The 14,288-nt window shown below is 54.4% G+C and overlaps 1 protein-coding gene across 10 annotated transcripts in view; it reads left to right on the forward strand.

The window, feature by feature from the left end:
* Positions 1-14,288, forward strand: part of LOC138740799 (girdin-like) — a 54,792-nt gene that overhangs the window by 5,678 nt on the left and 34,826 nt on the right. For 9 of the 10 annotated variants that reach the window (XM_069893909.1, XM_069893911.1, XM_069893910.1 and 6 more), the window contains 6 exons: positions 775-883; positions 5,277-5,346; positions 6,771-6,829; positions 7,808-7,891; positions 9,244-9,384; positions 12,510-12,652. In XM_069893909.1, coding sequence (XP_069750010.1) covers positions 775-883; positions 5,277-5,346; positions 6,771-6,829; positions 7,808-7,891; positions 9,244-9,384; positions 12,510-12,652 — 606 coding nt within the window. The remainder of the gene's footprint in view (positions 1-774; positions 884-5,276; positions 5,347-6,770; positions 6,830-7,807; positions 7,892-9,243; positions 9,385-12,509; positions 12,653-14,288) is intronic. The other variant, XM_069893908.1, reaches the window with a different exon arrangement.

Genomic DNA, 14,288 nt, shown 5'->3' on the forward strand with positions numbered 1-14,288 from the left:
TGATGAAGTGGAAAAATGTCACAACTGCGGCCGTCGAGGGAAGTCACAGGCAACATGAAGGGAAACAAGAGGGCGAAGCAGGAAGCAAAAAATTCGTGGGCGGATCAAGAATTGGGAAGTTTCTAAAAACTTGTAGAGGGCAACTCATAAGGTGGCAAAAGATGAAGTGTGAAAGTGGGCCAGCAAATCCTATCACAGAGGTGGGGGCCTCTAGAAATGGATGCTGGGGAAATAATAAGGGGAGACAGGGAGACGGCCTCCTCTCCATCGGGGAGACTTGGAGATCACTCCACCTTCGCTCTGTCATCCACAACGCCAAGGGCCTTGACCCTCCCCTTCAATTCCATGCCCCATTCCCGTGCCGGCGTGTCTGCCCACAGCCTCATGCCCTGCTGGATCAAGGCAGCCCGCAAGATGGAGGAGCGGCACCCTGGTCTGGGCACTCTCCAACCGGACGGTGTCAGCGTCGAACTCTCCGCCATCCGTTAACCTCCCTGTCAGGTCTTCCCCCTATCCCCCCGGCCCCCATTCCTCCAGCTTCCCTTCCCCCTCCTGTCAGAGACCTAACCCCTCCCTTCTCTGTGTTGCAGAGTCAGTTTGTTTAAATTCATTACGTTTCCAGTTCTTTATTTGTTTGCGTGTTTTACGCTGTGTACGGTTTATTTTTTTTCATTACCTATTAGTGGTAATTCTGCCATCCCGCGGGAGAAAGGAATCTCAGGGCTGTACGTGACATCCTATATGTACTCTGAACCTGCCCACCTCTCCCCCCAGTGACCCGAACCCCCAGACCCAGCGGATCTACCATAACGAGCGGAATGACGAGGTCCTCAGGGTCCAGAATCTATCCATCCTGATGCAGCACATCAGAACCTTCTACCAGGTAAACAGGGAAGGGGGGGTGGTGTGGGAGAAACTGTCCGCGTCTTCGGTTGGGAGGAGGAGGGGAGGGGGCCCCCGACTGCCCAGGCTCGGAGAAGGGGAGCAGAGGGGAGCTGGAAATGTAAACCGGCCGCGCGGCCGGAGCAAGTCTGTTGAGGGATAAAAGGGAGGAGGGGGAAGGTTTAGGGGGGGGATGTCTCTGCGCAGAGAGTGGTGGGGAGTGGTGATTGCAGGACTCGATTTTAACATTTAAGAGGAATTTGGACAGGTACGTAGACGGGAGGGGTATGGAAGGATATGGACTGGATGCAGGTTAGCGGGACGAGGCAGAAAAATGTTTCAGCACGGCCTAGAAGGGTTGAAGGGGCCTGTTTTAGTGCTGTAATATTCCATGTTCTATCCAGGCAAGTCAGCCTATTCTCTGACAATACGTGAGATAGTGAAGATCTCCAGGTTCCTTTCATTGTAACGATTTTGCAATGTAAAAATGTCTGACATACATCGACGTTTTTCTACCACAAGGCGAACAAGGAGCCGCCATTAGTGGCATCCCATCGTGGTTGGAGAGAGAAGCGCCCCCCCAGAGTCATCAAGTGTCCATGGATTTTCCCCCAGCCTCACCGACCCCTATTCAATCATCGGCTGCCTGAGCTCCAGCCAGGAAGCCATCAGTGCCCGAGGCCTTCCTCGGGAGCCCCTTCTCACCCTCTCCAGTCCCAGTTCCGATGCCATGTACCTCCCGAGCCGGGCTCCAGCTTCCCCCACCCCCCAGTAGGGTCTTCTCCCACACATCTCCTTTCCAACAGTTAGTGGAGAGGCGGGAGGTGGAGGGGTGTTCTCCCCTGTTCTGGACGCCCAGCTTTGTGGAGGCCAGGAAGGGTGCAGGAGGGGCTTGGGGAGATGCATGAACTGGAAAGTCCCGGGAAGAGCAAGGAGGGGAGAAGCGGCCCTCCCTTGCGGGGTCCAACCATCCAGTCCTGACAGCTCTCGCGGGCTTCAAAAGGGCCCGTTTTATTTAAAATCCCGCTGCCACGTGCTCTGCGCACAAGATGATGGTAGGCATGAGGGGCTGCAGCCTCTGGGGGGGTGGGTGGGTGGGAGCGGAGGACTGGCACGGGGTGGGGGGGCTCTACGGCTGAAGGAACCACATGGCCAACGAAGTGAGGGACCGCCAAGGACTGGGGCAGCGGGATGGGGGAGGGGGTGTGAGGGCTGCCTGACTGCATCAGTGGCTCGGATCCGGAGCCCAGGCGGCCAACGGTCTGGCCTGGACTCTGTGGGGCTGCAGGGGGGGAGCACTGGAGGCGGGCCTGGACTCTGTGGGGTTGCAGGGGGGAGCACTGGAGGCGAATCCACGGACACTCGGCGACTCAGGGTGGGGGAATGGTCTCTCTTTTGCTTCTCTCTCTCTGACGTTAAGGGGCGCCAGGCCTCTGCTGGTGGCAAATTTCATGTAATATTATACCTCATTACATGATGGTCTTAAAACGGGCGGGCTGGGAAGCTTGTCAATGGACAGTTCGACCGTAACGTGTCACAGATAAAGTCGCGACCTTGTTCCCCAGGGTCGAGGGAGACCAGAGAGCGCAGGTTTTAGGAGTGTTGGACTTTTGCTCGGGGCACTGGCCGGTCCCGAGGGCGTTGGGACATGCCAATGCCCTGGAGAAACTCAGCACCGTGCGTGGGAGGTAAAGAGGTGGCCAACATTTCGGGCCTGGTGGACAGGGTCGTAAAGAGGGCCATTGAGTACAGGAGCTGGGACATCATTTTAACATTGGACGACGCCAAATTTGGAGCGTTGAGCGCAGTTTTGGTCACCAAACTACAGGAAAGATATTGCCACAGTGTCGAAAGAGGGCAGAGAAAGATTTCAGATTCACTGTCAGATTGGAGGAACAACACCCGATTTACTCCCCCCCCGCTCCCCAACGTCCGGGGCAGCTCTCCAGCCGGATGGCGTCGATGCCTGACTTCTCCTGCTCTCCCTTACCCCAGCTGTCCCTATACCCCTTGACCGCCGCTGTCCCCTCCCTCCCTTCTCCACCTCCTGCACCCCCCCCATTCTTTGGTTCGGGCGTCCGCCGACATCTTCCCGGCCTTCGACAGAGGGCTCAAGCCCGAACATCAGTGATTTTTTTTTAAACTTTACTCTACAAAGGGACGCAGTTTGGCCCGCCGAGCATTGGTCAAAAAGGGGAGGTTTGATCAAGGCGTACAAGATTCTGAGGGCGGGCGGACAGAGTAAACGTAGAGGATGGGTGAAATACAAGCTGGAGGGCGTGGGGTAAAGGTGGGGGGAGCCTCATCATGTGGAAAGCGGCAGGAGCGTGGATCAAGTTGAGGTGGTGATTATTTCTTTTAGCGCTTAAGAAGAATTTGAACGGGTGGGGGTTGGAGAGGGCAATGGGCTGGGTACAGGCCAGAGGGACTAGGGTTAGCACATGCGAGAGGGGCTGAAGGGCCTGTTTCTGGGCTGCAGTATTTGCAGGTGATGCTGACGCCGGCATTTTGCCCAACTCCCCAAGGTGTCGAGAGCGACTTGGTTTGAAAAGAGTCGAACTAACTCGGGGCCGTTGATCACTGTGGCTTTTTTCCAGTTCCACCTGCCACGCCCCCCCCCCACCCCCAACCAGTTTCTCTAACCCTTGAACTTCTGTGGAATGAGTTGGTTTCCTGTGTGTTGCAAAACCACTCGGGCCACCCACCGCTTGCTCAGGATGTGGGCCACTTCCCCCCCACCCCCCCGACCCGTGGCTGGCAGCTCGCAGGCCACTGGGAGGGAATGCGGGCAGGGCATGAAGCGTCCTTGGAGCAGGGGAGCAGCTTGGGGCCAGGGAGACCCTCTGCATGGGACCAGTGCCCCTTCAGCCCATCGAGTGCCCATCAATTGCCGTCACTGTCCACTTGACCTACATCAGATTTTGTTCCACTGGGCGTTACCATCGATGCCCCTCGGCCCGACACTTAGGGGTGGGGGACGGGGGAATTTGCAGTGACTGATGTACCAGATGACACCCCCACCCTTCACCGCCTGCCCTCACTCAGCAACGTTGCCCAGGATATGAGAGGGAGGGGGGAGGCGCTGAGGGTGGGAGAATGTAGGAAGGTGTAAACACACACACACAGACACACACAGACACACACATACACACACAGACACACACACAGACACACACACAGACACACACACAGACACACACACAGACACACACACACACACACACACACACACACACACAGACACACTCAAATACACAGACACAGACCACCTCCACACACACCCCTACACAGACACTGGGAAATGTCTGTACCGTACACTAATTGCCCCTCCACCCTGTTCTTCCTATTTCTCCCTCTCCCTCTTTCCCATTCTAAACCTCTTCAGTTTCCAGGTTTCTTGTCACACAGAGGTATACTGAAAACGTTTGCTCAGTACAACCTCTGTGTTCCGCCCAAGAATGTTCCACCCTCTGTGTCCCCTCCTGTGTGTTCCCTTCTGTGTCCCCCCTTTGTGACACCCCTCTGTGTCATCCCCCCTCTATATCTCCACCCCCTTGTGCCTCCCCATCTGTTTCCAGCCCTCTCTCCCTAATGGAGGGGAACCTCCTTGGTGACCAGACCTCGCTCAGACTCTCAGTTTTGGGATTGTTCCAGGAAGCCTCTGAGTGACATTTTCAACACAGCCTCACATCCTCTTTTGTTTATAACAATGTGTGCAGAACCTTTCGGGCTGTTACCAGAGCGGTTTAACTGAGGTTCCGCACAGGTCTGACACAGTTATTTTTATCAGGATCAGAATTCATTGTCGTGAACATGTCACAAAATTTGTTCTTTTTGCAGCGGCAGCATCACAGGGGGAAATATTTCTCTAAACCACCTCGCAAAATAAATAAAACTAGTGCGAGACAAAGTCAAAGGCAGAAAAATGGATTGACACAGACTAGAAGGGCCGAAGGGGCAGTTTCTGTGTTGGAGTGTTCAATGTTCATTCACTGTCCCTCCCTCTGTATAAGTAACAGATTCCCAACCCCTTCCTCTGCATGTTTAATACTCCCTCTCCACCCCTCCCTCTGTATGTAACACATTCCCAATCCCTTCCTCTGCATGTTTAATACTCCCTCTCCACCCCTCCCTCTGTATGTAACACATTCCCAATCCCTTCCTCTGCATGTTTAATACTCCCTCTCCACCCCTCCCTCTGTATGTAACACATTCCCAACCCCTTCCTCTGCATGTTTAATGCTCCTCTGCCCCTTCCTCTGCATATTTAATGTTCCCCTCCACCCCTACCTCTGCGTCTGTTGTGTGTTTCACTGCCCCTTCCTCTGAATGTCGAATGCTCCTCTGCCCCTCCTTCTGCGTACTTAATGGCTCCTCTCCCCCTCTGCCCACAGGAAGACCTCCAACAGCTGATCCTGATGTCGCCTCCCAATGTCCAGCTCCTGGGTCGAGACCCTCTCAGCGGTGAGCAGACTCTGTTTGCCTGATCCCGATTTCCTTGCCAACCCCACCTCCCCCCTGGCCCTTCCGCTGGCTCCCCAGAGACGGGCCCCCTCCCATGGCCAAAGTGCGGCGAGAGGGGAGTGGGCCCTTGCAGCCGTCTCCACTCCCCACCACCACCGCCGCCCGGCATTCATCCTCGACCCTGCTCAGGATGAGTTGGCGGCCCTGCCGGGGATGTGCACACAGCAAGATCCAATAAACAGCAGGAGGGCAGGCTTCACGTCTGGGATAAATAGCGTCCACAGGCGGGAAAGATGTTTTCCTGACGTTTCGGACCTGAGCCCCTCTGTCGGCTTTTACTTCTGTGTTTCAATCGCACTGATCTGGAAGGGAGGGGGAGGGGACTGAGCGGATAGCACTAAATTGAGCGGAAAAGCAAATGGTGCAGAGGACATGGAGAGTCTGCGGGGAGATATGGATAGGTTAAGCGAGTGGTCAAGGGTCAGGGCAGATGTTGGCAAATCCACTTTGGAAGGAAAAACGGGAGATCAGAATATTTACACGGCAAGCAACTGCAGTGGGCGGAAGGGCTTGCGCATGAATTGCAGAAGGTTGGCGTGCAGGTGTAGCGGGCTGTCAAGAAGGGAAATGGAACGTTGGCCATTACTACTGGAGGGGTTGGTTTTAGGAGCAGGGAGGTTCTGCTGCGACTGGACTGGGTCCAGGGCGAGGCCACATCTGGAGAACCATGGACGGTTCTGATCCCCTTACTCGAGGAAGGATGGACCAGTTTTGGAGGTGATGCGGATGGGGATTCACCAGGTGGATTCCAGGGATGAGGGGAGTTGGCCTATGAGTCGTCCGGGACTGTACTCGATGGGATTTAGAAGAATGAGACGGGGATCTTATAGAAATGTATAAAATTATGAAAGGCGTCGATAAGATAGAGGTCGGTAGGTTGTTCTCATTGGTAGGGAAGACCAGAACGAGGCCTCAAGATTCAGGGTCGGAGATTGAGGACAGAGATGAGGAGCAACTGCTTTTCCCGGGGGGGGGGGGGGGTGAATCTGCGGAATTCGCTGCCTGTCAAAGCCGTGGACCGACCTCGGTCAATAGATTTAACATGAGGTTGGGTAGATTTTTACATCATCGGGGGATTGAGGGATGTGAAGAAAAAGGCAGGTGGGTGGAGATGAGCTGGTCATCAGATCATTCAATGGAGGAGCAGGCGCAATGGGCCGAATGGCTGACTCCTGCTCCCATACCTGAGGTTTGGGATGGAATGGAGAGGGGCCTTGCAGACCAGTCTCCTCCTCCCAGGCAGTGTCCCCGACGGGCGTCCAATCCACCGACCCGGGGTCTTCCCCCTCCCCCGTCCTCCCCTCCGTCCTGCACCCCCCACCCCACTGTCTCACCTGGCCATGTGTCCTCCTTCTCTCTGGCAGACGAGGGGATGCAGGAGCTCGACAAGGTTTTGCTGCTCCTCCTGGGCTGCGCGGTTCAGGTAGGCTCCCCTCTTCGACCCTCCGGGGAGGTGGGGGTGGGGAGGCTGAGCTCAGGTTATTGGATTGGGGAGCGGGGAGTCTGGGTGACGCAGGGAGTTGTGGCATCTGCTGGACTTCACTGGAGGAGAAGGTAGGAGGCTAAAATGCCACAGATGATGCAAATCCACAACCTAAGAAGCAGGCCATTCAGCCCATCGAGTCTGCCCCTCCATTCATTTCCCGGCCTCCCCCCCCCCCCCCCCCCCCCACCCACATAACCCGGCTCGTCAAGAGCCTCTGCCTTAAACATGCCCGATGGCCCGGCCTCCAAGACGGCCTGGCCTCCAAGACTGCCCATAGCCTCAAATTCCTCCGCTTCTTTTGCTCAGAGCGGATGCCCTTCGACCCTGAAATTTGGCCCTCTTATCCTGGGCTCCCCCATCGTGGGGAAACAGCCTTTCCATGTCAGCCCTGTCTGCGCCTTTCAACGTTTGAAATGTTTCAACGAGATCCCACATCCCCCTATCCCCGGTTCTCCTCAATTCCAACGAGTCCAGGTCAAACGCTTCTCGTAGGAAAACCCTTTCAATCCCGGAATCATGCTCGTGAACCTCCCTGAACCCTCGGCCACGCCAGCACGTCCTTTCATAAATGAGGAGCCCACGATGCACCGAGTGGGGGCCTCGCCTTATAAAGCCTCCCTGCTCTGCCCCTCTCGAACGAACGCCCTGTGCTCTTCCCCGCCGACTTGACCTGCAAGTTTCCCTTCAGGCCGCTCTGTACGAGGGCACCCAGGTCCCTTTTCATCATGATGGGAGAGGGAGGACGGATGGTTGATGCGGTGCCGGCGATTGGGACTGGGGTTTGAAGCCCGACCCAGTGGCCCTCAACCTTTTTCTTCCCACGTGCGTCCCACTCCTAAGTAATCCCAGTGCCACCACTGATGACCCCCTGCCGTAACTGAGCAGACCCCCACCCATTCTCTGTTGCTGTTGCAGAGTGAGAGGAAAGAGGACATCATCAAGCAAATTCAGACGTTGGACTTGGATACGCAGATCTCCGTCGCCGCGCACATCCGGGAGGTGAGTCACTGAGTGCGCTTGCATGTGCCGCCCTGTTGACCAACAACGCCCCCCCCCCCCCCCCCCACAGTACGTTTCGAACAGTGGGAGAAAATTGGAGCCCCCCTTCACCCTCCTCCCCGTCCCGGAGAAAACTGACTCCTTGTGTGCTACCCCGTTGAGCGCAAGGCCTTTGGTGCAACACTGCTCGGCACTCGCCAGTTGTGCTCCGGTAAAATGTTATCAAGGTGACATCCTCAATGTCCAGAGCTGTCCTGACTAACGTGGAGGGTCCAGGAGAGGTCATGCGTCAAGAACTGGACGTGACGATCTGGGGCGGATGTTGTGGGCCAATAGGGTGGCCGTTGTGGGCCATGGAGGTGGCCGTTGTGGGCCATGGAGGTGGCCGTTGTGGGCCATGGGGGTGGCCGTGTGGGCCATGGGGGAGGACGTTGTGGGTCGGGGCGGACGTTGTGGGCCCTGGGGGCGGACGTTGTGGGCCTTCAGGGCAGACGTTGTGGGCCCTTGGGCCTGCTGTGGCGACGTTCCCTGTGATTAGAGGGGTCCATGGGGGGGGGGATCTGCCGGGAGGTGAATGTAGCAAGCTAACGTGCACCTCAGGGCCGTGCGCCCGGCCTGCTCCTGCTCACGCCGCCTATCCACCACCACGTCGGCAGGGTCGGCCCCGGCGGTGAACCGCTCAATGGAGAAAATCTCGTGAATATGGTAGCAACCTGAGTCTCAGTGTGGGCACGGCGAAGGAGGTGATCATGGACGTCAGGAGGACCAGGGACAACTGTCCTCTGCTGCATGTTGGCAACTCTGCGGTGGAGAGAGCCTCACTGGTCAGGAAGACGCAACGGTGACTGCACTTTCAGGGGATTCTGAAGCGGCCAAGGCTACCGGCCATCGCCACACCAACCTTCCACAGGAGCCTCTATGGAGAGCGTCCCGGCCAGCTGCATCATGCAGAGAAATGGCTCTGAGGTCCATCCACAGGACCGTAAGAGCAGCGGAGAGGATCACTCCCCCATCGATGCAATTGACCAGGATCATTGTCCGCAGAGGGCGTGCAAAATCATCGAGGATTGGCCCCCGCACATGGCTGCTCCTATTGGGGGAGGATCAGAGCCAGCACCACCAGGCTGAGGGGTGGCTTCTCCCCGCCAGCAGCGAGAACGACCAAAGGAATGGCTCACACTCGCCCTCCGAGTATGCACGAACCGATGTTTATTTGCAGAGATGAAACACTTGTCAGTCTGTACGTGCGCTGTGCCCGGCTGTGCGTCTGCGTGTTTTGCCCCGAGGACAGTCGGGTCGTACTTGGGTGTTCAGACCAACCGTCAACCTGGCTTATCTCCACGTGCTTCCAGGTCACACAGAACCCGCAAAATGTGGTGGCTCTCCACTGGCCTGACCTATCCTCCGTTCACACGAGCCAGCTCGAGCTTCTCTTCGAGAACATGGCCTGCCACCTGAAGAACTTGGCCAGGCAGAGGGACGACAACCTGGAGGTCAGTGGCTGCGAGCAGTGGTTGGGAGAGGGAGGGGGGAGGGCAGTGTTGCCATCTAATCCCACGTGGTCTTCCCTCCACCTCTGCGGACAGGGAATGTCACTTCTTGTTGGGGATGCTTTAGAATGAGGCCCATTGAGGCCTGGCAGGGAAAAAGTGACAAGGGGGTAATAAGGGGTACTTCACATCGGACAACAAACTTTTTCCAAAGGTCTTGCTTCCTGAAGAAAAATTGGGGCTGACTGCACCTGGTGTAGCAGTCAGTGCAATGCCGTGACAGCACCTGGGACTGGGGTTCGAATCCCGCACTGTCTGTACGGAGTTTGCACATTCACAAGACAAAGAAACAGAAGCTGGCCACTAGGCCCATTGAGTCTGTTCCGTAAATCTACACTGAGCTACTCTACACTAGTTCCAATTCCCCATATCCCTCAATAATAAGATACGTGTCTATTTCTTGTTTAAATACTCCAGTGATCTGGCTTCCATTGCTGTATGCGGCAGCGAGTTCCACAGATCCACGACCCTCTGGCTAAAGAAGTTCTTTCTAATTTCTGTTTTATATGGATAACCTCTAATTTGCAGACTATGACCCCTTGTCCTCGATTCACCCACCAAGGGAAACATCTTACCCACATCCACCCTATCTAAACCTTTCAAAATACGAAATGTCTCTATGAGATCTCTCATTCTCCTAGACTCCAATGTATATAACCTGAGCTGCCAAACGCTCCTCGTATATTAGCCCTTGGATTCTGAGAATCATCCAAGTAAATCTCCTCTGCACCCTCTCCAACAACATCACATCCTTTCTAAGATAGGGGGCCCAAAACTGCACACAGTTCTCCAAATGGGGTCTCACAAGTGCCCCATAAAGCCTCATCAACGTTCTCCCCGTGCCTGCGTGCCCCCAGGGGGGGCTCCGGTTTCCTCCTGCGTACCTGGGGGGTGGGGGGGGTGGTGGAGGTTGATGGAGTGTTAATGTCCTTGAACGAGGCCCTGACTGAGTTCGTCATTGAACAGGGGGTAGCGGCTGTCCCTGAACCTGGTGAGTGTGAGTCTTGTGGCCCAGAGACCTCTTTCCTGACGGCAGCAGCGAGAACAGAGTGTGTGCTGGGCAGTGCAGGTCTTTGACGATCGCTGCTGCCCTCCGATGGAGGCGTTCCCCGTAGACCAGTGGTTCTTCCCACTCACATCCCACTTTAAGTGATCCCTCTGCCATTGATGCTCTGTGATTAGTGGGGGGTTGTTTAAGGAAGGAAGAAAGAGTTTGAATCGTTCCTCATGGACTCGTTATGTGCATGGTTTCAGAACTCCAAAGGACAAATTTTTAACAAGCAAAATATTTCAGGTCAAGAGTGGTGATTCTCAACCACCCCTTCCCACCCACATCCCACCTTAAAAAAAAACCAACAGAGCCCTGGTGGCAGAGGGATTACTTAAAGTGGGAGGTGAGTGGGAAGAGAAAGGTTGAGAACCACAGGCCTAAAATTAAATCTAAAATGTGAGGAGCCCAGGGCTAGTCTTGGTCACCGAAGTAGAGCTCGTCAGCTTTCCCAATAAGTGCACTCGTGCTGCATCTCTGGGCCTCGACCGTGCACTCGCCACAGATGGAGCAGAGCGTGTCGCAGCTGCCGCGACGCTGATGAGACGTTTCCGCTGCATTGAATCTTCCTGAAGGCAATAAATGCTTAAGTACACTCACTAGGCTATGGCCTGACGAACGTGTGTATCAACATGCATTCAATCTTCAATCTCTCACCATGTAATACACAGCATCTGGATATGTGAGCTGTTTTTATTGCCAGCCTGCAGCTATCCTGACTCAGCATCCTCAGGCCTAAGACAACGTTTGCATAGCACCTGCATTAAGTGCACTCTTAGTGTGCTTGGAATGACCAAAATAGCTCACTGTGTGGGTGATATCTTTGGCTTGACTTCGCGGATGAAGATTTATGGAGGGGTAAATGTCCACATCAGCTGCAGGCTCGTTTGTGGCTGACAAGTCCGATGTGGGACAGGCAGACACGGTTGCAGCTGTTGCAGGGGAAAATTTGTTGGTTGGGGTTGGGTGTTAGGTTTTTCCTCCTTTGTCTTTTGTCAGTGAGGTGGGCTCTGCAGTCTTCTTCAAAGGAGGTTGCTGCCCGCCGAACTGTGAGGCGCCAAGATGCACAGTTTGAGGCGATGTCAGCCCACTGGCGGTGGTCAATGTGGCAGGCACCAAGAGATTTCTTTAGGCAGTCCTTGTACCTCTTCTTTGGTGCACCTCTGACACGATGGCCAGTGGAGAGCTCACCATATAACACAATCTTGGGAAGGCGAAGGTCCTCCATTCTGGAGACATGACCTACCCAGCGCAGTTGGTTCTTCAACAGCGTGGATTTGATGCTGTCAGCCTCTGCCATCTCGAGTACTTCGATGTTAGGGATGAAGTCGCTCCAATTAATATAGAAGACTTAAAATATGACAGGAAATCACAAAATAGGTTATAGCTAAAAAACGATACCTTTTAAGGTGATTTTTTTTCATGATCAGCTGCTCCAAATCCATAAACTATGTCCAAACGTGTTCAGGAAGCAAAATCTTTGTTGTCCAGTGTTATTCCCCCCACTCCCGCCCTCCCTCCCTCTTCCCTGTGGGGACGGGTGTGATGTATTAGTTTATGTATTAATTATATTGAATGGGGAGTTCTAAATTGAGTGGGCGGGACCTGCCTTCCAGTGGGGGCAAAGCCTAACCGTCACCGTGGACGGAGCTTCATGGTGGGAGGAGCCTCCCCGACACTGTGCAGAGCCAACACGTTGCTGTGGGCGGATGCGGATCACTGTCGGCAGAGCCTCACATCTCTGTGGGCGGAGACTTGCCATCGCTGAAGGCGGAGCCTCCCCGTTGCCGTGGGCGGAGCCTCGCTGTCATCGTGGGCAGAGTCTCCGCATCACTATGGGCGGGACATCCCACGTTGGGGGGCGGGGAGGACAGGGATTATTTCCTTGTGAAGGGATCCACCTCCCTTCCACCAACCAGCCCTACCCCAGCTGTGGGAGGAGGAGGAGGGTCGTCTGCTGCCTTGATTTGTCTCCCCCCCCTTTCATCCCAGCATTGGTCTCTCCGTTCATCCCCCCCAGAGGATCATGGAGCTGACCCAAGAGCGGGAGCGGCTGCTCGGCGAGGCAGAGCCGTCCACTCGTGGCACGGGGGAGACCCACCAGAGCCTGAGCGTCCAGCTCGCCGACTCCAAGTCCAAACTGCGTCGTCTGCAGCACGAGCTGTGAGTACCTGGGTGGGGCGGGGTTGTCACATGGTCTCCCGGGCTCCGATTGGTCAGCCATTCAGCCCATCGAACCTACCTTGCTATCCACTGCATTTGGATCGATCAACCCCCGCATCCCCCCAATATTGATCCCACAAGACATCGGAGCGGAATTCAGCCCATCGAGTCTGTCCCGCCATTCTAATTCCATCCTCCTGCCCAGCCTTCCCCGCAACCCTTAATGCCCCCGACTAATCAAATACCTGTCAATCTCTGCTTTAAGCACCCCCATCCACAGCAGCCCGTGACAACAAGCTCCTCCGACTCACTACCCTCTGGCTGAAGAAATTTTCCTGTGTCTCGGTTTTCAATTGGCCCCCTCTGGTCCAAGGCTCCCCGACTGTGGGAAACAGCCTTGCCACATCAACTCAGTCCAGGCCTTTCGGGATCACCCCTCCTCATTCTTATGTACTCCCACAAGTACTGACAAGAGCTGACAAATACCCCCATTACGCTGACTCAGTGGTTCTCAATCTTTTTCGCTCCACTCACATCCCACTTTAAGTAATCCCTCTGCCATTGGTGCTCTGTAAGGGATTTGCTTAAGGTGGAATGTGGGTAAGTTTGAAAACCCACTGTTTTAATTGTCCCTCATGGACTCATCATGTGAAGGGTTTCAGTGCTCCCAAAGGAAATGGGCCGACGACAATTTTTCTCAAGCCAAATATTTTGGTAACAATTGAGTCTGGAGCAGTGATTCTCAACCTTCCCACTCACATCCCACCTTAACCAATCCCTTACTAATCACAGAGCATCGATGGCAGAGGGATTACTTAAAGTGGGATGTGAGTGGGAAGAGAAAGGTTGAGAACCAAGTAAGGGCATGGAGGATCTGGGAATACAGATACATAATTCTCTGAAAGTGGCATCACAGGTGGATGGGGTCGTAAAGGGAGCTTTTGGCACATTGATCTTCATAAATCAAAGTATTGAGTTCATGAGCTGGGATGGTAAAGTTGTACAGGTACACAATCCTTTATCCAGACATCTAAAATCTGGAAAGCTTCAAAATCCAGCAAGTGGGGACACAAGTCGGGCGGGTGAGGAGCACAATTGGGGTGGGCTTAAATCTGGCTTTCCGAAATCCAGAATGCACTGTCCCCCAAGGGTTCCGGATAAAGGATTGTGTACCTTCATTAAGACATTGAAGAGGCCAAATTTGGAGTATTGTATGCAGTTCTGGTTACCAAACAACAGGAAAGATATCAATAAGATAGAAGATTTACTCGGATGTTGCCCCTTAGAACATTTCAGCACTGAAACAGTGGTTCTCAACCTTTTTCTTTCCACTCACATCCCACTTTAAGTAATCCCTATGCCGTCGGTGATCAGTAACGGGCTACTTAAGGTGGGATGTTAGTGGGAAGGGAAGGTTGAGAATCACTGCTTCAGATCTGATTGTTACTGAAATAATTTGACTTGAGAAAAATTGTCCCATTTCCTTTGGGAGCTCTGAAACCCTGCACATGACGAGTCAATTGGGTATGATTAAAGTGCACAGGGTTTCAGAATTCCCAAAGGAAATGACAATTTTTCTCAAGCAAAATATTTCAGTAACAATCAGGTCCACAGCAGCCACCTTCCCACCCACATC

This window comes from Narcine bancroftii, chromosome 8 (assembly GCF_036971445.1).
Source record: "Narcine bancroftii isolate sNarBan1 chromosome 8, sNarBan1.hap1, whole genome shotgun sequence".
NCBI lineage: Eukaryota > Metazoa > Chordata > Chondrichthyes > Torpediniformes > Narcinidae > Narcine > Narcine bancroftii.